The 19,528-nt window shown below is 43.7% G+C and overlaps 1 protein-coding gene across 1 annotated transcript in view; it reads right to left on the bottom strand.

Annotated features, from left to right (window-relative positions):
• Positions 1-12,076, bottom strand: part of Mmp24 (matrix metallopeptidase 24) — a 41,240-nt gene extending 29,164 nt beyond the window's left edge. The window contains exon 1 of the mRNA XM_046433069.2: positions 11,867-12,076. Within this exon, the coding sequence (XP_046289025.2) occupies positions 11,867-12,076 (210 nt within the window). The remainder of the gene's footprint in view (positions 1-11,866) is intronic.
• Between the last annotated feature and the right edge of the window lie 7,452 nt (positions 12,077-19,528).

Here is a 19,528-nt window from a genome sequence, read left to right as displayed (position 1 = left end):
TTGAATTTGGAAGCACGGGCTGGAAGGAAGAAGTATAAAAGGCTCTAAGAAAAGAGTCAACCAAGATCATAGTCTAAGGTGATAATGTGAGAAACAGGGATAAGGAACTGGCCTCAGCACACACAGGGGTTTCAAGTCCTGTTCCAGAGGTTTACCTGTAGTAGACAGTCACAACTGGAACTTGACTAAGAGAGGACAGCCAGGAGAGCAAGGAAACCAGGCACCCTGTCCCGCAAAGACAGATGGGGATATTTAGGCTGGAAGAGGGAGGACTGCATGAAAAAGAATATGAACATGAAGGAGATCTATCTGTTCTGCTGGTACAGAGAGCAAAACTTAGACCCGAATGAGAAACTGCAGGACATAGATCTTGAGTCATTGCAAGAAACAACTTTTTAGAAGTCAGAGATGTTCTAATTATATTAACAATAATAATAGCTATGATTATTAGAGTGACCACTGTGTACTTGGCATTGTTCTAGACACACAAGAATGCAACAACCCCATGAGGTAGAAATGATGGTCCCCAATTTGCAGATGAGGAAACTGAAGTTTAGACAGATTAAGTGATTACCCAGAGCCATGAAATTCATCAGTGGAAGGATTGAGGCATTCCCTACTGTCAGACTGCTGGGACTTCTTTACTCTTAAAGTCATAAATCTTATCTTAGATCACAGTGATCCAAATACCCTTATGCTTTGGTTTCTACATCAGAGTATGGCACCATTGCCTACCCAGTTATCCAAACCAGAAGCCTCATAAGACCCATGACTTCTCCCTTTCCTTCACTGCCCACATTCAGTGTTTTATCAAAGAACTGTTGATTCCACCTTCTAAACATCAAATTGGCTTATTCCTGTACATTGATTCATTTAATAAGTATTTCTTGAGGACCTACTATATGCCAGTTATTGTGTGTTAGGGCTACAACAGTGAACAAAATATTTAATTAAGCCGGGTGTGGTGGTGCATGCCTGTAATTCCAGTAGCTCAGGAGTCTGAGGCAAGAGGATCGTGAGTTCAAAGCCAGCCTCAGCAACAACAAGGCATGAAGCAACTCAGAAATTAGAAATTATTTAGAAATAATATAAAATAAAATAATATAAAATAAAATAATAATAAAATAAAATAGTGAGAAATTATTTAGAAACCCACCCTGTTTCTAAATAACATACAAAATAGGGCTGGAGATGTGGCTCAGGGGTCGAGTGTCCCTGAGTTCCATCCCTAGGACCTGCCTACTCCCCCAAAAATTACTTTCTAGTTGCATTTAGTGGAAGAAACTTATGATAATAAGTTCTATGAAGAATAAAGAGATAGTGATGGGACAGCTATTTTATAGAAGGTGGTCAAGGAAGGTCTCTTTGACATTTAAGCAAGAGACCTGTAGGAGGTGAGGGAGTGGGTTATGCAGCTACTAGGAAAAGAGTTTTCCAGGAAGAGGGAACAGTAACTGTAAATATCCTCCAAGGGAATTCAAGGGCATCAAAGGTTTTTCATCTATTTTGTCAAGAGCCTTAGATATTTGGTCCCTGACTCTCTGCAGCCTCTTTTACCATTCTCCACGGAATGTCCTGTGTATTTTAGTTCTTTCAGACCCTTCCAGATCTTTCTGGCTAGATCACTCTCCCTCTCTCTGAGGAAGCCTGCCTTGACCCCTTAAATCTACACCAGGAATTCCTCCTCCATCCCTTGTCTGCCCCCCATCCTTCTTCTTATGACAATCCTTACAACACTATGTTGTAATCACGTGGGAATTACTTGCCTCCTCTTGACTGTAAATGCATGAGGACAGGGATCATTCCTGTCCTCCTTATCACTGTAACCCCAACATCTAGCACAGGCCCTGGCAGAGCCACAAAGAAATGGATGCATTATGTTCATTATCACCCATAATTTCCTAAGGCAGGAAGTACAGTATTCATTTAGAAAGTCTTCTGTTAACCTTGGCTCCATGTCCAGCCCCTGTCCTCTGTGCCTCAGCTCTGCTGTCATCTCTAAGTCCCTCACCTGTCCATCTCCTTGGCCAATCCTCACTTTGGCAAATGGCCCATTAGCAGCTTCAACTCCAACATTAAGAGTCTACTGTGTTGCTGTGTACTGGCAAGACCATCCTTTCCCATCCATTGCTTTATTAGCTTAGTCCTTACAATTGGGTTTTGGCCTCAGTATATCCGGTGCTCAAGTCCAAAACTGAGATTGCTGTGACACTAATCTGTTTCTCAGGGTCTCAAATTGCCTGCCCAATTCTCCAGAGAGTGAGACAGAATTCCCCATGCATCTGGGAGCTGGAGGGGGTCCTATATGAAGAGTCAGTTCACTTGAGACCAAGATACTACCACATATCAAAATTGCCTAACTTCCAGTGGTGTTCCCTTGGGCAAATGACCTAACTTCTCTCAGCAATGCATTCCTCATCTGTTAAGCAGGATGATGAAAGCAGTGTTGTCAGGATTCAGTGAGAGGATGCACTGTGGTAGGTAAAATAATGGCCCTTCAAAGATGTTCACATTCTAATCCCACAAACCTGTGAATATGTCACTTTACATGGCAAAAGAAACTTTACAGATGTGATTAAGTTAAGATCTTTAGATGGGGGATTATCTCAGATTATCCAGGTGGGTCTAATGGAATCACAAGTCTATAAGAGGGAGACAGAGGGTCAGAGTAAGAGAAGGAGATGTGATAATAGGAACAGAGATTGGAGTAATGCCACTGATGGAAAAGGGTTCCAATCCAAGGAATGTGGATAGCTTCTGGAAACCAGAAAAGAAAGGATTCTCCCCAGAGCCTCCAGAAGCAACGGCTTTGCCAACACCTTGATTTTAGTCCTTTAACACCCATTTTGGATTTATGACTTTATTTGTGTTTCTTTTGTTGTTGTCTGCAGTGCTGGGGATGGAGCCAGAGCCTTGTGCATGCTAGGCAAGTGCCCCACATTGAGCTGCGCTCCCCGCTTGGGGTTTTGTTGTCGTTGTTGTTTTGTTTTGTTTGTACTGGGGATTGAGTCCAAGGCACTTTACCACTGAGCTCCATCACCAGCCCTTTTTAATTTTTATGTTGAGACCAACTAAATTGTTTAGGGCTTTGATAAAGTTGCTGAGGCTGAGTTTGAATTAGCAATCCTCCTGCCTCGGCCTCCCTCATACTTGGAAGTGTGTGCCACTGCAGCTGGCCCAGTTTTGTGGTTTTAAGACACTAAATTTGGGGTAATTTATATAGCAACAATAGGAAACTAATACAGGCACATAAAGCATTGAGCTGATTCTGGCACACAGAAATGTTCTTGTTCCTACAGTCCTCACAATAGACTAACATCTTTGGTCATTGCTTCCAGACCAAATCACTGGTCTCTCTGGGACTCCTTAGAAATTGGCACTGTTTCTGGGTCCTTCTGACTGCTGTCCCACTAAAATCCTGGTTTCTCCTCTACCCTGACAACCAAGGTCCCAATCTTGCTGCTGAGCCCAACCTGAGTTATGGCTCTTTCAAAAATTGCATCCTGAAGGCATAACCATTCAGGGATCTAGGAAATGCACTGGTCAATAATACTTAGAAATCATGTAATTTAACATGCTTATTTTGCAGAAGAGTAAAATAAAGCTCAGGAAGGGGAAATGACTTGTTCAAAATTGCAGATCAAGTTGGCAGGGGAGCCAGAAATGGAGCCCAGTGTCCCTGCCTCCCAGAGAGGGTTCTTTCTGTCATGCTACACCCCCCACACTAGCTCTGGTTTGCTTCCAAATGCTGTTTCTTTCTTTCTTTCTTTTCTTCTTCTTCTTCTTCACTTCCAGCCAGTCTAAAAAGGGCCCTCAGGATCGCCCACAATGCCCAGCTTAGCTTCTTGACAAACACCTTAATGGCGCAGCATTGCCTGTTGGCTGCCATCGGCTCTTGAGTGGGTGGTAAGTGCACTAGCGGGAATTCCCTGGCGCTCCGCACGATGTCCTTGGCCCAATTCCAGGAGGCCACCACAAGCCAGACAATCACCAGGACCGGGAAGGTGGCACATTTGGGGTTTTGGGTCAGCAATGGGATGTCCGAGTTTTCCAATTCTGGGGAGGCCTCTGCCCAAGGCCAGGAGTGTGGCTGTGCTCTCATTCACTCTGAGAAATCTTCCTTCTAATCGTCTTCCTTGCTTTTTCCAATACCCTTCTGTCTCTTGGGCTTAACTTAGTGATGAATTAAGAAAGGGGAAAAAGACAAAGCCCAGCAGTCAGGCCTCAGCCCCTCCCCCATCCTTTTCCCCCAGCTCCAATATAGGGATTGAACTCAAGGGTGCTCTACCACTGAGCTACATCCCCAGGCTTTTTATTTTTTATTTTGAGATGGGGTCTTCATTAGTTGTCCAGGCTGGTCTCAAACTTGGGATTCTCCTGTTTCAGTCTTCTGAGTAACTGTGATTACAGGCATGCACCCCTGGATCCAATTAGGCCTCAGTTTCTTAACCATAATAAGATAGCTGACTAGATGACCTCTAATTAATTACAGAAGTTTCATTATTTTAGCTTAGGTGGACTGAGTATGAAGCTGATATTCTAATTCCTCACTGGTAGTTGCAAAGGCCAAGTTCATGAGCACAGCCCTCACTTTTTTCCCCACCCCAAGTTTCCCATATTTGGTATATAACATCTATTGTGTTGCCCGGACACATCCTTCATGTGTACTTCTGTAGGTCTTTATTCCATTCTCTCCCTTCAGAATGCCTTTCTCACATGTATTCTGGCCTAATCCTGATGAACTCTTAGATACCCTCACATGTACTTCAAATGCCACTTCATGGGGAAGGGCTCTCTGTCCCAGGTTAAATGGAATTTCTCTGTGCTTCCAATGGCATTCTCACATCCCTCATTTATGACACATGTCAGATTACATTATGAATAATGCTTTTTATGCCTGCTGTCCCCATTGAACTCTTCCTCATGGAGCTTACAACCTGGTGGGCAGATGGATATGAAAATATTAAGCATTTCATTGCCACTGTGATAAGTGGAATGAAAGAAAAGGACAAGATACAGGATGTGATGTCAGAGGTGGCCTCCCTGAGGACATGACATCTCAGTCGAGACCTGTGAATGAACAGAAGAGGCTAAGTGAAAGCCAAAGAATGAGCATTTTAGGAAAGAGCATCTTATTCAATTCCTGAAAGGGAAGGAGCCTGCATATTAGAAAAAGAGAAATAAGTCCAGGGTGATTAGAGTCTAGTGACCAGCAGGGAGAGTGGGTGGAATAAAAGGAAGCCAGAAAGTGGGAAGGACTTTCATAGGGCACCTCGTAGGCCATATGTAACAGCCTGGTGGGCACTGGCTTCAAGGGCATCTGTAATACTGTTCTTTCTACTTTCATGTGCATTTGAAATTTTCCCATAATAAAAATCACTAGACTACTACTACAGCTGGTACTTTAGCCTTTGTCCTAAAAGCCATTTTAAGTAAGATAAGGGTGGGGTAACATAGAATTTTTGATATGTTTTAAATTTTTGTTATTATTGGAGATTTCAAGCATTCAGAAAAACAAAAATAATAAAACAAACACCAGATAATCAATAGCCAGCATTGTCAGATACTAGTTTTACGATATTAGCTTTAGATATAACAGACCCCCGTGCAAGACTTATTTTTAAAAGGTCCCTCTAGATCCTGCATAAAGAGGGATTACAGGAGGGCAAGAGAGCTGATCAGGTGGGAAGTTTTTGAAGTCCAGATGACAGATGACCTAAGTTTAGTCTAAAGAAGGCAGTGGAGGTGGAGAGAAGTGAACATAGTAAAGATCCACTCTGCAGGTGGAATTGCTGGGGTGTGGCAATGGCTCTGAGGCAGAGGAGGAGACAAAGAGGTGAAAGATGATTCCTGTTTTGGGGGTATCTAAGTGTGGCATAGAATCAAATATTTAAATTGTTGCTAACAAAAGTTTAATAATGCCTTGCTTTTTCTACTTACTTTGTTATAACAACATGTATAATCTTTGGGAAAATATTATTTTTCCATCTACACACACACACACACACAACACACATAGATATACACATATGTGTATTTACACAAACAGATGATTTGCTATTAGCCTTTGTATCACTAAAGCCTAAATCAAAGTTAGCTTTTTCTTCCTTTTTTGTTTTGTTTTTGGTAGTGCTAGGATTGAACCCAAGGCCTCACACCTGCTCACAAGCACTCTACCACTATGCTACACCCTCAACTCCCTTTTTATTTTATTTTATTTTGAATCAAGGATCGCCAAGTTGCTGAGATTGGCCTCAAACTTGCAATACTTCTGCCTCAGGCTTATGAGCAGCTGGGATTACAGAAGTGCACCACTACACCTGGCTCAGAGTCGCCTTTGAAAGCAAAAGCATGCTGTAATGAGGAGGTAAAACTAGTGAAGAACTTGAATGAATATATCCAGAAGTCCAAAGAAACAAAGTGATTGATTCCAAAACCTTTAAACAAGAACTGGGGATGTAGTTCAGTGGTAGAACATTTGCCTAGCATGCATGAGGCCCTGGGTTGAACCCCTGTACTATAAAACAAACAAAATTTCTCAAGGAGGAGAGCCAGAGCCAGAACTCACACCTTCATTCACATACCATTCCCTAAAATGGGTACTCAGATCTCAGTTGTGCTCAGAAAACCTAAAACACATAGAGCAGGAATAAGCACTCAGAACAAGTCTAGTCCTGCCCTTCCTCAGCACTTTCTGAGCAGGTTGCTTCTCTGCTCAGAAACCTTTAATGACTCCCCTCAGCCTTTGGACAAAAGCCAATTTTACAATCTGCTCTCAGCCTCTCCTTCCAGCCTCTTCTCCTACATGCTCTTACTGGAAATGGCAAGCAAGTCAATTCTCCAGGCACATCCAATTACCCACTGTTCCCTAAACATGCCATGAACTTGTATGGAGACATGCTTCATGCTTTTCCTTCTGTTTGGACAGCTCGCTCACCATTCTCCATCTTTCTCCTCCCTCAACAGTTCATCTTAGATGCCACTTCCTTTCTGAAGCATTGACTGCCTCAATCTCAGCTGGAGAATCTCACCCCTCCCTTTTTAGTGTTTCCCTATACCTTATTTATATCATTAGCGTGCATTAATTTATTCTTCAAAAAAGCTACTGACTCGTGCACCAAGCACTATTCAGAGAAGTTGGTAAGGGATACAGACAATAAAATTAATTTAAAAATACTTATCACACATCCTGAAGGTGTCAGGCACAGAGAAGACAATGGACACAGAGTGTCCCTCCTTTTTGGAGTTCAAATGATACCATAATAAAAGGTTAGGCATTTCCTAAGATTAGTCTCTGTGATACAATTATACTTCTTTCAAGAACTAGAAAATGCTGGTTAAAAGGCCGTGCCAATAATTCTGGACTACACAGTTTAGTATAAAGGGGAAAGCACTGAGCCCAAGGACAGAAAATCAGCTTCTGGTGTTCAGTTTACTGTTTATTAGCCACATGTAGGTCCCTGGACAAGCTGATGGGAAAGGCACATCATCTCTCCACCTCTGTTTATCACAGCTGTTGTTGCAAACACACACACACACACACACACACACACAAGCATTTGGGAAGTACAGAGCACTTTACAGACACAAGGGGCTATTCATGGAACAGGAAAACCCCACCATAATAAGAAAAAATAAATTAAAAGCACAGCAGACTAGGTTCAGCTTATGTAAAATGAACTTCCAAACAGATTTTTCCCCCCAGATATAATGGGGGCTATGATCACACTGAAAGAATTTTGGGGCTTAGAAATATGTTAGTGCTTCTTAGTAGGTATACTGCACCCTCTAATCATTGGACTTTACCTCCTTGGCTATACGTGCAAACCAAAGAATGGTCTCCATTTGCCCAGAGCCAATCATTCAAAACCAATCTTAATGGGTAGACTCCATTATGCCCTGGGCCTTGGCGCCTCACTGTCTTACTCATGTGGCTGGGACTCTTTCTGCCTGTTCTGACCCTCGTTAGAATCAGATTGGAACCTAGGAAGGCCAAACAAACACACACACACAAGCAACAACAAAAATTTGAGTGGCATTCTCCCCAACTAAAAATAAGAAAAGGGGTGATTTAAATAAATCAAAGGCACAATGCCAATTGAGAGAATTGGTAGGACCCCACAATGTACAAAATACAAAAGAAACACTCAAGAAAACATACTGAATCACCTTTTTTTAGTATTTGTAATGAAAGATTCAAGTTATGAAATCAACAAAGATAATGAAAAATTCTTTCAATTTAGAAGGCAGGAGACCAGGGAAAAGCTCAGGTTCCAAATCACCTACTATAAAGGTTTGTGCCCTTAGGTGCCTCATTTAAGGCAATTCAAGAAGTATCTATTAAGTGCTACTGTGTGCTTACTTGGTGATCTCTAGGGTAATGGCTGTCTCTCAAATCCTCTCTATTGCGTGTCCCTATCATTAGAAGACATCCTACCTAAAGAGTTATGAAAGAACTCAAGGGTTAAATTGTGGAATTACTGCCTGAAAGAATAACCTCTATTTCCACTGAAAGAAGGTCAAGCAATGAGTCTCATCTTAGGAAGGATTTTAGAAGGGACCTTGAGACCTGCATGCCCATGAGTGCATATTTCAGATCCATGAAATTTCCGGACATAAAGACTAAAGAGTAGGCTGGGTGCAGTGGCGCACGCCTGTAATCCCAGCAGTTTGGGAGGCTGAGGCAGGAGGATCGAGAGTTCAAAGCCAGCCTCAGCAATGGCAAGGTGCTAAGCAACTCAGTGAGACCCTGTCTCTAAATAAAATACAAAATAGGGCTGGGGATGTGGCTCAGTGGTCAAGTGCCCCTGAGTTCAATCCCTGGTACCCCCAAATAAATAAATAAATAAAAGACTAAAGAGTAGAATCACTGAATGTTCACTGAATGTTCAGTGGTGAGCCTTGAGGGTTGGGGACTATGTTAGATCCATAAACAAAAAGTGTCTTTTTTTTGGCGGGGGAGTCCTTGCCAAAAAATCATAACTCATCTCTCTCAAATAATGTTTAAATATTTAAAAAATTAAATGACACAATGGCTGGAACTGCCTCAAAGTGTTCCCCTGAGAAGAAAGAAATAAAGGATGCCTAGAGACATGAAAGAGAGTTTCCTGGAAAGGCAGGGCGTGAGCTGGAACTTTTACGGTTCGTTGGGTGGGAGTGCAGCAGTGAACATGTGATTATGTCCAGAGAAACGTGGGTAGCTTTCTTAGGATAAAGAAGAGAAAAGCTAAGCTGGGGCAGGGATGCATATCGATATGCAGTGGGAAGGATAGCCTGCTAATGGGGAAGTAGGGTGCAGTCAGACTTCAGGGGCCTTAAAGACAGAAAGAGGAATAAGCAACTTTATCTGCTGGCTGAAAAGCAACAATATTTCTATAAGGTTTCAATCACATGACCTGCTAGTCTTCAAGGAAGGGATAGTTAGTCACAAATTGTTGAAAGAAACAGTGGATATAGTGTGTCTGTTTTTCAGAAAGTTTTGAACAATACATTAGACAATTTAAAAGGAATGGTATGAAAAGAAGGGTAGTGTTTTCATCATGGCTTAAGAACTCAGACATAGGAAACAACAGATGGAAATAAATGGCCACTTCTCTAAGTGGAAGAGTGAAGGTGGTCCCAAGAGACCATGCCAGGACCTGTCTGATTTAAATTTTTTATAAGTAATCCAGAAGAAGTAGAGCCAAGTGAAAATTTCAGGAGTTCAGATCATATGAAGTCCTTTCAGATAGGAAAATGCTATGCTGAAGGAGAGGGGAGGGAGAAAAGAGAGTGAGTGGGCTGCAAAATGGCAGCTGAACATCAAGGTGGGGAAATGTAAGGCGATGCACTCTGATAAAAATAATCCACATATATGGTGTCGTGTTCCAGGCTATCAGCTTTGACCCAGGAAAGGGATCAGGGAGCTATTGCACAATGTTTCCTAAAGGCAGTGGCCTAATATGTTAAGGTCAGGGCAGTGCAGAGACGGGCAGAAGCAGGACAGACCTGGAAACCAAAGGAAAAAAAAATCATTCTTTCTTTAGGCAAAACCATAGGGTCCTACAATGGTCAGGTTGAAAATTAAGGCCCCAAAACATCCAGAAAGGGAAACTAAAATGACCCAGAGGATACAGATGGCTATTCTGGGGAATGGTCTGTCATAATGGGGAAACTTAAGTTTGAAAATGAAAAGGCTAAGAGAGGTGGAATAATCAAAGCTTGTAAAATTGGTAAGGATAAGTACCAAGTAAACATAACCTTCTCTCCAAATCCTGAAATATTTAAATGAATTGCCTCCTCCTAATGCTTAAAATGCCATGGGAATAAAAAGGTTTCAGAGTTGAGATCAACCAATCCTATCTCTTTGTGTGAAAATCAAGCCTAGAGAGAGCAGGGAAATGGCTCAAGGTCACAGAAATCACCAGGGGCCAAGGTCCTGATTAGAGCCCAGGGCTCTTAAATCCTGGGTAAGTGTCTTTCTACTTCATCCTGTGCATTCAGGGAGTCTAAGGGAGCCTTACTTTTTCTATGTTAACTCATTACTTTGATGTGTGATAAAGCTAATACCCAAACAAACTAGGGAAAGTTTTCACCAAAAGTCAGCCAGGAATTATAAAATCTTTGGAAGCTGTCATCTGGGGCTTTCTTTCTTTTTTTGAGAATCTGAAGAAATCTAGGGATTCTCTCCTAGAAAAACACATACTTGCACACACAAAAACAAATTTGCACAGAATTTCAGGGAATATATCCCTTTGGGTCCCATGCCCAATTTACTGCTGTTTCAGCAGATTGTCCTGAACAAGCAGACTGCCTGCTTCAACACAGACTCTCTTTCTCTTGGGATAATTCAGATAATCACTGATTTTCCCTAGCAAAATTCCCAAGTCTCAACATTGTCTTTAGGATTGCAGACCTCCAGGTTGGAAGAGATCAGAGAAATAACAATCCAACTGCTCCTCTACCCATGTGATACAGAATAATGTCAGGGTTAAATATAAGGAGACTAGAGTCAGCCAACTCCTTCACCCACTAGCTGTGTGACCTTGGGCAAATTACTTAAGCTCTCTGGGTCTATATTCTCAGCTGTAAAATGGGGATAATAATTGCAACTATCTCATAGAGTAGTTATGAGGACTAAATGAGCTAATTAATATAAAACAGTACCAATCTTGGCCCATAATGAGTATTCAGTAAATGCTAGCTGGCATTATTGTTATTATTATGCATGTATCCATGCAGGTATTATGCATGCATCCATCCAATCCCTCTCGGAGCTTCTGCTTGCACATGCCAGTGATGAGCAGCTCACCGCCTCCTATGTTGGCTGAGCAGCTCCAATTGTTAAAAACTTCTTCCCATATTAAGCCGAAATTTGCCTTCTTGCAACCCCACCCCCACCCCTATTTGCCTTAGTTCTGTCCTGTGTGGCCACGCAGAGCAAGTCCATCCTGCCTCCACCTGACAGCCCTTCAAATATGAAGACAGCGAAGAGTCCTTCTTCCGCCCTCCCCCTCCCCCTTCTCCAGCTTGAACATCCTCGGTTTCTTCTCCCAACCCACAACAGACTGGCTGCGCTTACTATTTACTCCGAGGCGTTGTACGGTTTCCCTCACACACAGTCATGCAGGCCACACACCCCACCGCCACCAAAACAATCCCGACCCTCCTGCTCCGCCCCCGCCCGCTGCCCCTGTCCGCGGTGCTGAACAACTCCCAGCCCGGGCGGCCCTCGGCGCGGCCCTCCCCGGCTCCCGCCTGGGCCGCGGGCCCGGCCCCCAGGCGCTGACCCCCGGCGGCCAGCGCGGCCCAGACCCGGCCCGGCGACGCCCCCTGCCCTGCCCGAAGGCCCCCGAGCCCGCGCCCCGGCCCGGCGCGCCAGCCCCACCTGCCCAGCGAAGGGCGCCTCCGCCTTGGCCGCACGCGCCGCCGCCACCGCCGCCCGGTCCCTGGCCCCAGCCGCCGCCCGCGCGGCACCCGGGAGGCAGCAGAGCGCGGGCAGCAGCAGCAGCAGCCGCCCGGGCGCCCGCCAGCAGCTCCAGCGCGGGGCCTGGCCGGGCGGCGGCGGCGGCCCCGGCGCGCCCCGGCTCCTCGGCATCCCGGCGGCGGGGCCCGGCCGCCCGGCTGCGATGGCGGCGGCGGCGGCGGCTCCGGCCGGGTCCTCCCGCTGCAGCCGCTGCGGAGCCGCCGAGTCACGGCGCCGCGGACACGCGCCCGGCCCGCCTGCCTTCGCCGCCGCCGCCGCCTCGGCCGCCAGCGCGCCCCCGCCTCCGCGCGCCCCGCCCCGGCGGGGGGCGGCCGGAGGCGCGGGGGCAGCACCCGAGCCGGACCTGCCGCGGAGCCGCTCCGGGCAGCCCTGGGGCAGGGACCGAGCAGCCGCGCGGGGGAGGAGGTCGCCGAAGCTACCGGAGCAGCTCTAGGACCGGGGTCCAAAGCGGAGAAGTGGAGGAGGGGGCCTGGGGGCAGCCCGAAGGAAGGGCGGAGAGGCTAAATAAATAATCCTGGAGACAACCAGGGAATGGCCTGGGAGGACAGCCGGGGTTGGGGGTTTGAGCCCAAGGTTACCCCTGGGGGAGAAAGTCTGGGGGGCAGCCCTGGAGGAGAGGGGCGTCTGAGATACAGCTTGGGGGAGGGGACTGAGGCGAGGCCCTGGGTAAGGGCTGGCTAGGAGGAGAACGAAGTAAAGAAACAGCCCTGGGTCTGGCAGGATGGCACCGGCGAAGGGGGTCTCTGGGACTGTCCTGGGAGTGGGCGGGTGAGAAGCTAATAGACCTGAGCAGCGTTTGACCGGGTGCGGTCCTGGGAGGCGTTAGGTAAAGTTTAGGTGAGGCTCACTCCCTCATCCCCTAGAGGGAGAGCGCTCATCCAGTTGGGAGGATCTTTCACACAAAACAAGCCACATTTATTGAGCGCGTTCTATAAGTAGGGCTCAGGGCTACTCGGGATACTAAAAATCAAATAAAAAAGAGGGCCCGTTCCCTGAAGTATAGAGCTTTACACCTTGGCGAGAAAACATTAAGTGCGAAGAAAAACAGGACAGCAAACATCAAGTGTCAAAAAGGATTCGGGCAAGTACTTAGAAGCCAGGGAGTGTCTGTGTCAGGAAGGAGGTAGGACTCCAGATCCTGCCTTGAAGGAAAGGTTAAATCAGGGAAGGGGAGTGGAGAGGAAGAAGTTGAGGGTGCATAGAATGTGGCTGGGGCAGTAGTTTGGTTTCTCAGGAACACATACAGGGTACCTATAGGAAAGTGCTAACAAGATAGTGAATGTAGGATAATGAATCTGGGTTGTATTTCGAAGGGGGTGGTGATTGAAGGTTTTGTTAAGCAGGATGATGTGTGAAAAATGGTATTTTGTGGTTACCTGATAATTTGGATGTAGAAAGGGCACAGGCTTTAGAGTCAGACCTATGTTAAAATCTTGGCTTGTTACACTTTTATACAATGATGCCAATATTACTGTATAAGATTGCAGCAAGGATGAAGTGCTTGGCACTTAATAGATACTCAATGTTAGTTCCCCTGTCAGGATGGAGCACAGTGACCAGAGGATTCAAAGACATGAGTTGAGATACTACTGTAATAGTTTCAGATTAAGGAAATAATTATCACAATAATAATTGATGCTTATTGAATGCTTACTACATACCAGGCACTGGGCTAAGCACTTTACTGAATTATAAAGTATTTAGTCCTCATAGATAAACCTGATGAAACAAGATCTATGATTACTCCCAATTTAGGATAAGGAGTGTAGATTCTCAGTAATTTGCCAAACTCACATGATTCATAAGTAGTAGAGTTGGAGCAGTCTGATCTCAGAACTCATTTTTTTTCCACTAAGATGACAGGAGAGGCAGGTGACAATGGACATAAAAGAAGAGGGAAAGGAGTTTGGGTTAATAAGGAATTCGTCCAGAAAGATGAATGGTGTTATCTTTACAGAACTGGAGTCATCATGAGGAGGATCTAGCTTAGGGAACATGACCAGGATTTTGGTTTTAAACTTGCTGAGAGTGAGGTGACCACAAGGTTGGTGAAATGGGTATGGGAATGAGTTTAGAAGGGGATGGGGAATAGTTATTTTGGAGCCCTTCAGGTGAGCTAAGAGTTGAAGCTGAAAGAGAAGAGTAGAAAAGAGCAAAAAGAGCCGGATGCAATGTCATCGACCTATAATCCCAGCAACTCCATAGGCTGAGGCAGGGGGATCACAAATTCAAGGCCAACCTGGGCAACTTAGCAAGACTCTGTCTCAGAGTAAACTAATAACTTTAAAAAGGTTTGGGCATGTGGCTCAGTGGTAGAGTGCTTGCCTAGTTGCATGAGTTCCTGGGTTCAATCCCCAGTGCTGAGAAAGAAAGGCATGGGTGGAGGGTTGTGGAGAAGGAGAAGGGAAAAGAAAGGAAAGAAAAAAAGAAAGACTAAGGGCCCCATCTTAAAGACATCTGAGAAGGAAAGCCAACAAAGTCTAAAGGGTGGTCAAAAAGACTGGAGAACCAGAATTGAGGAGCATCATGGGAAAGGGGTGGAGAGTTCCTTAGAGAGAGGAGGTATTGACAAACTCAGGAGAGCTAAGAGATGGAAGGCTGGTAAACAGCATCAAACAACTCAATGTAAGAAGGAGATAGAGAAAAATAATTGTGATGACATCCCAGGCTGGCCTTGAACTTGCCCGCCTCAGCCTCCCCAGTAGCTGGGATTACAGGTGTGCACCACCATGCCCTGCTTCTCTAACTCATGGGAAGGACCACGCGAATGATTGGGATTCACTTTGTAAACAACATGGCCACCTCACCAGACATCAGGAAAGTCTTTGATACTGATAATCTTATCAAGATGTACCAGTGCCAAAACTCAGGGTAGGGAGCAGGCAGTCCTCAACTCCACCTCCTCTCTTCTTTCTTCACTTGACACATGTTAATTGCATATCTTTTGGGTGCTAGATACTGTGGGAGGGCCTGGGGATATAAAGAAGATTCAATTATAATCACCCTGTAGGAAGACAGTCAACTGGGGAAATGGCCACTAATATAGATAACAAGAAGATAATACAATATGAGAGAGAACAATAGATTGTGAGAGTAGAGAGGCAAAAACAATGAATTATCTAGAGATGGCAAGAGATGAGATGGGCCATGACTGATCAACAGAAATCTGCCATGTAAAGTGGGAGGGAAATCTATATATAAAGGCATAGACATAAATAACAAAACTGTTTTCATGACAATACCAAGACATTAGATTCCTTTTAAATTCTTATTTTCTCATGAGATTACTATGTAGTTTTCTAGATGCTTTTTTTGACTTACCACCACAGATTTAATACAGAAGCAGATATGAAAATACAATTGTCTTCTATTAAGCCAGAATTTAGACTTGGTGGAGCACTTGCCTTAGCATGCATGAGGCCCTGGGTTCAATCCCTAGTACCACCAAAAAAGAAAAAAAAAAAAAAGAAAAGAAAAAATCCAAACTTTTAACAGATTTTCAAAAATGTAAAGCAATACCATTCTTCTTATTAAATATTTTTTTTTGTTTTGGAAAACATGGTTATTTTCATAAAATGTTATATATGTTAATACTTATATATAATGTTATATGTGATAGCTCATTATTGTTATTTTCATTTCATTTATTTTTTGTGAGGTTGGGGATTGAACCTAGGGTCTTGCTCATGCTAGGCAAGTATTCTACTACTGAGCTACAACCCCAGCCCTATTTTATTATTGTAAATGAATTAGTATGTACATATTTTTAAATGTATCAGTTTTTATTTCTACTCTGGTAATTATCAATAAATCTAACCCACATAACAAAAGCTTTTTGGGGTCCTCAATAATTTTTGAGAGTATAAAGTGAGTCCTGAGATCAACAAGTTTGAGAACCCTGTTCTAAGTGGGAGGGCATCACTGAAGGGTCTTAAATAGAGAGGCAATATGACAACATTTCATTTGCTTCGGTAAATAAGTTCAACAAATGGTAATTAAATACCTACTATTCTAAGGGTCTAGGATAGAGCAGTAAACAAATAAAATAAAACTTCTCTTTTTTCACAGAAGTTACATTATAATGGGGATGAAAGACAACAGACAAACTATATATATATATATATATATATATATATATATATATATATATATGAATTATATATAAATAAATGCTGGGCATGGTGGTGCACTCCTGTAATCCCAGCAACTTGGGAGGCTGAGGTAGGAGGATTGAAGTTCAAGGCCAGCCTCAACAAATAAAAGGACTGGGGATGTAGCTCAATGGTAAAGGGCCCCTGTGTTCAATTCCCAGTAATACACACACATACGCACACACACACAGAGTAATAATTGTTAAGAACAGCAGAGAACCAGGACATAAAACCTTAGAGGGGTGTGTGTTTCTGGGAAATTTTGGATAAAGTGGCTAGGGAAGACCTCAGTAAGGTGAGTTTTTGGGTAAAGATCTGAAGGAATGAGGGAGAAGATTGTGCAGCTATCTGGGAGACATAAATTCTGGCGGAGGGAACAGCAAATGCAAAGTTCTGAGATGAATATGGCTGGCAAGTCTGAGGAACAATGTGGAGGCCTGTGCGGTAAGAGTGAAAGAAGAGTGAGGGTGCTAGAAGATGAGGGTTATGGAGGGAACGGGCTGTACATGAGGTGAAAAGCCATTGGAAGAGCAGGGCATGGTGGCACCTGCCGGTAATCCCAGTGACTCCAGAGGCTGAAGCAAGAGTATGGCAAGTTTGAGGTCAGCCTGAGAAATTTGGTGAGACCCTGTCTCAAAATAAATAATAAAAAGGGATGGGGTGTAACTCAGTGGGACAATGCCCCTGGGTTCAATCCAAAAATAAAAAATAAAAAAGCTAGTGGAAGTTTCTAAGAATAGAAGAGACATCTTCTGACTTATATTTTAACAGAACCACCTTGGTTGCTGTGCTGAGATCATGTTGCAAGACTGTAAGCAGAAAGGCCAACTAGGAGGCCATTGCAATATTTAGGGGGGCAAGATGATGATGGCTTGGGCAAGGGTCCAGGTGGAAATAACAAGATATAGTTGGATTCTTGATAGATTTTGAAAGCAGAGTTGACCAAATTTGACAATGGATTGGAAAATAAGAAGAGTCAAATTACATCAAACTTTTTGATCTGAGCAACTAGAAGAATAGAGTCACCATTATCTGACACAAAGAATACTGCAACAGGGACAGATTTGAGTAGAAACACCATGAGCTCAGTTTTGGACATATTATGTGAGAGGTGTCTATTAAACATCCAAGTGGGTGTAGCAAGTAGGCTGTTTGATATATGGGTCTGAGTTCTGGAAAGAGGTCAATAATGGAATATGAATTTGGAGGATCTTAGGATAAAGGTAATATTTAAAAGTCAAGGGACCAGGGCTGGGGATGTACCTCAGTGGAAGAGAGCTTGCCTAGCATGTATGAGGCAATGGATTCGGTTCTCAGCACCAAAAAAAAAAAAAAAAAAAAAAAAAAAAAAAGTCAAGGGACTAGAAGAAATAACTTAGGAGACAAAAGCACCTTTGGAAGATGGGTAATCCCAACAGCTTGGGAGGCTGAGCAAGTTCAAGGCCAGCATCAGCAATTTAATGAGGCCTTAAGCAACTTAACAAGACCCTGTCACAAAATTTTAAAAAATGATAATAAAAAGTACTGTGGCTTAGTGGTAATGCACCCCTGGGTTCAATCCCTAGTGCTTTAAAGAAACCAAACAAAACTGGGAGTGGAACCCAAGTGTCTGGCACTAAAGCTCATGCTCCTGGTGCAACCCCTGGCACCTTTGTTCCTTTATTAGTACCTCAAAATTTCCATAAACATTACAAAGCAGCCCCTCTGTGGGAAGTATTGCGTTGAATAACACAGTCTTCAGGTAAAAGAGCTAAGACGTTAATATGCCTAATATGTGATAAATAACTACAAGTAAATATGCTGCACTATAGGATTTCAGAGGGCAGTGAGGTCACTCTGGCTGAGAAAACCAAGGGCTCAAGGAAGTGGCTTTTGGGATAAGCCTATATAAAGAGATTGTATTTTAAAAGCTAATTGTTTTATATTGCGTGTGAATTGAGCATTACTGTACCTGTGTTTAAAAGTTATAAGCTAGGGAAGACTGAATTTTTAATCTGCAGAAGAAGGTATGTGGGGGCGGGGTGGTGGTGGTACATTAAGGGCTGGGGATATAGCCCTGTATTACAGCACTTGCCTAAAGTGCATGAGGCCCTGGGTTTAATCCCCAGGATGGAAAAAAGAAGTGGGGTGGCGGGTGGAGAAGGAAGGCATGAACAAAGGAAGGAAAAGAAAATGAAGAAAATGGGTGATGATAGCAGCATAGAGGAAAGAAAGTGTCCAAATGTTCAGATCTAGAAAAGTCCCTAATTCAATCTCCCACCTCAGTATCAAGATCCAGCTCCAAATGATCTGTGGATATTTCCCACTTGGGTTTTTTTCCCTTCAGAGTGTATACAAGGCTGTGTACGTACAACAGAACACTATGAACCCATTTAAAAAACAATGAAGTACTTTATGCTTTCGGAAATTATTTCCAAAATATATTAAGTAGAAGTAAAGGAAGATACAGAATTCTGGATATAGAATGCTACAGTTTGTATAATGATGTTGAATATAGAGCATGTGTGTGGGGAGGGGGAAGGTGGTGTGCACTTGCTTGTTTGCATATAAAATATGGAAAGAATTGGTGGGCTAAGGCAGGAGGATCACAAGTTCAAGGCCAGTCAGGGCGATTTAGTGAGACTCTGTTTCAAAATAAAAAATTAAAAGGTCCCCATAGTCTGGTACACGGTGACATACGCCTGAATCCCAGACACTGGGGAGGCCTAGGCAGGAGGATCACAAGTCTGAGGCCAGCCTGGGTAACCTAAGAGAGTCCCTGTCTTAAAAATACATACAATATAGGCCAGGTTCAATGACGCAGGACTGTAATCCCAGCGGCTCAGGAGGCTGAGACAGGAGGATTGTGAGTTCAAAGATAGCTTCAGCAACGGTGAGGTGCTAAGCAACTCAGTGAGACCCTGTGTCTAAATAAAATACAAAATACTGCTGGGGAAATGGCTCAGTGGTAAAACAGACACTTCTATGTGGTTTAGAAGGGCTGTAAATTGGTGACTCTTTGGGGCACAAATGGGCAATGCCTATCAGCCTTAAAAATCAGCATCCCTTTGACCCATCAGTTCTAATCTCGGGAATTTATTCTAGATAGATAATAGGCTTCCATATGTACAGACAACTCCTCAAAATTTTTCTTTGCAGCATTCTTTGTAGTCATAAAAGATTGAAATCAGTCTAAATATTTTTTAGTTGGGAAACTGCTACATCTAAACACAGAATCAGTAGGTAGGTGTTGGAAAGAATGATCTGGATCTGTATTCTGTTCTGACAACACCCAAATTTAGCCCTCATCATCATCATCATCTCTTCTCTCTCTCTCTCTCTCTCTCTCTCTCTGGTAAATCCAGAGGTGCTTAAGCACTGAGCAACATTCTCAGCCCTTTTTATTTTTTACTTTGAGACAGGGTCTCACTAA

This window comes from Marmota monax, unplaced genomic scaffold (genome assembly GCF_021218885.2).
Source record: "Marmota monax isolate L192 unplaced genomic scaffold, Marmota_monax_Labrador192_F-V1.1 WCK01_AAM20220418_F8-fsc00014, whole genome shotgun sequence".
NCBI classification, from domain to species: domain Eukaryota; kingdom Metazoa; phylum Chordata; class Mammalia; order Rodentia; family Sciuridae; genus Marmota; species Marmota monax.
The sequence above is the reverse complement of the archived record's forward strand: the minus strand, read 5'-3'. Positions and strand labels throughout refer to the sequence as shown.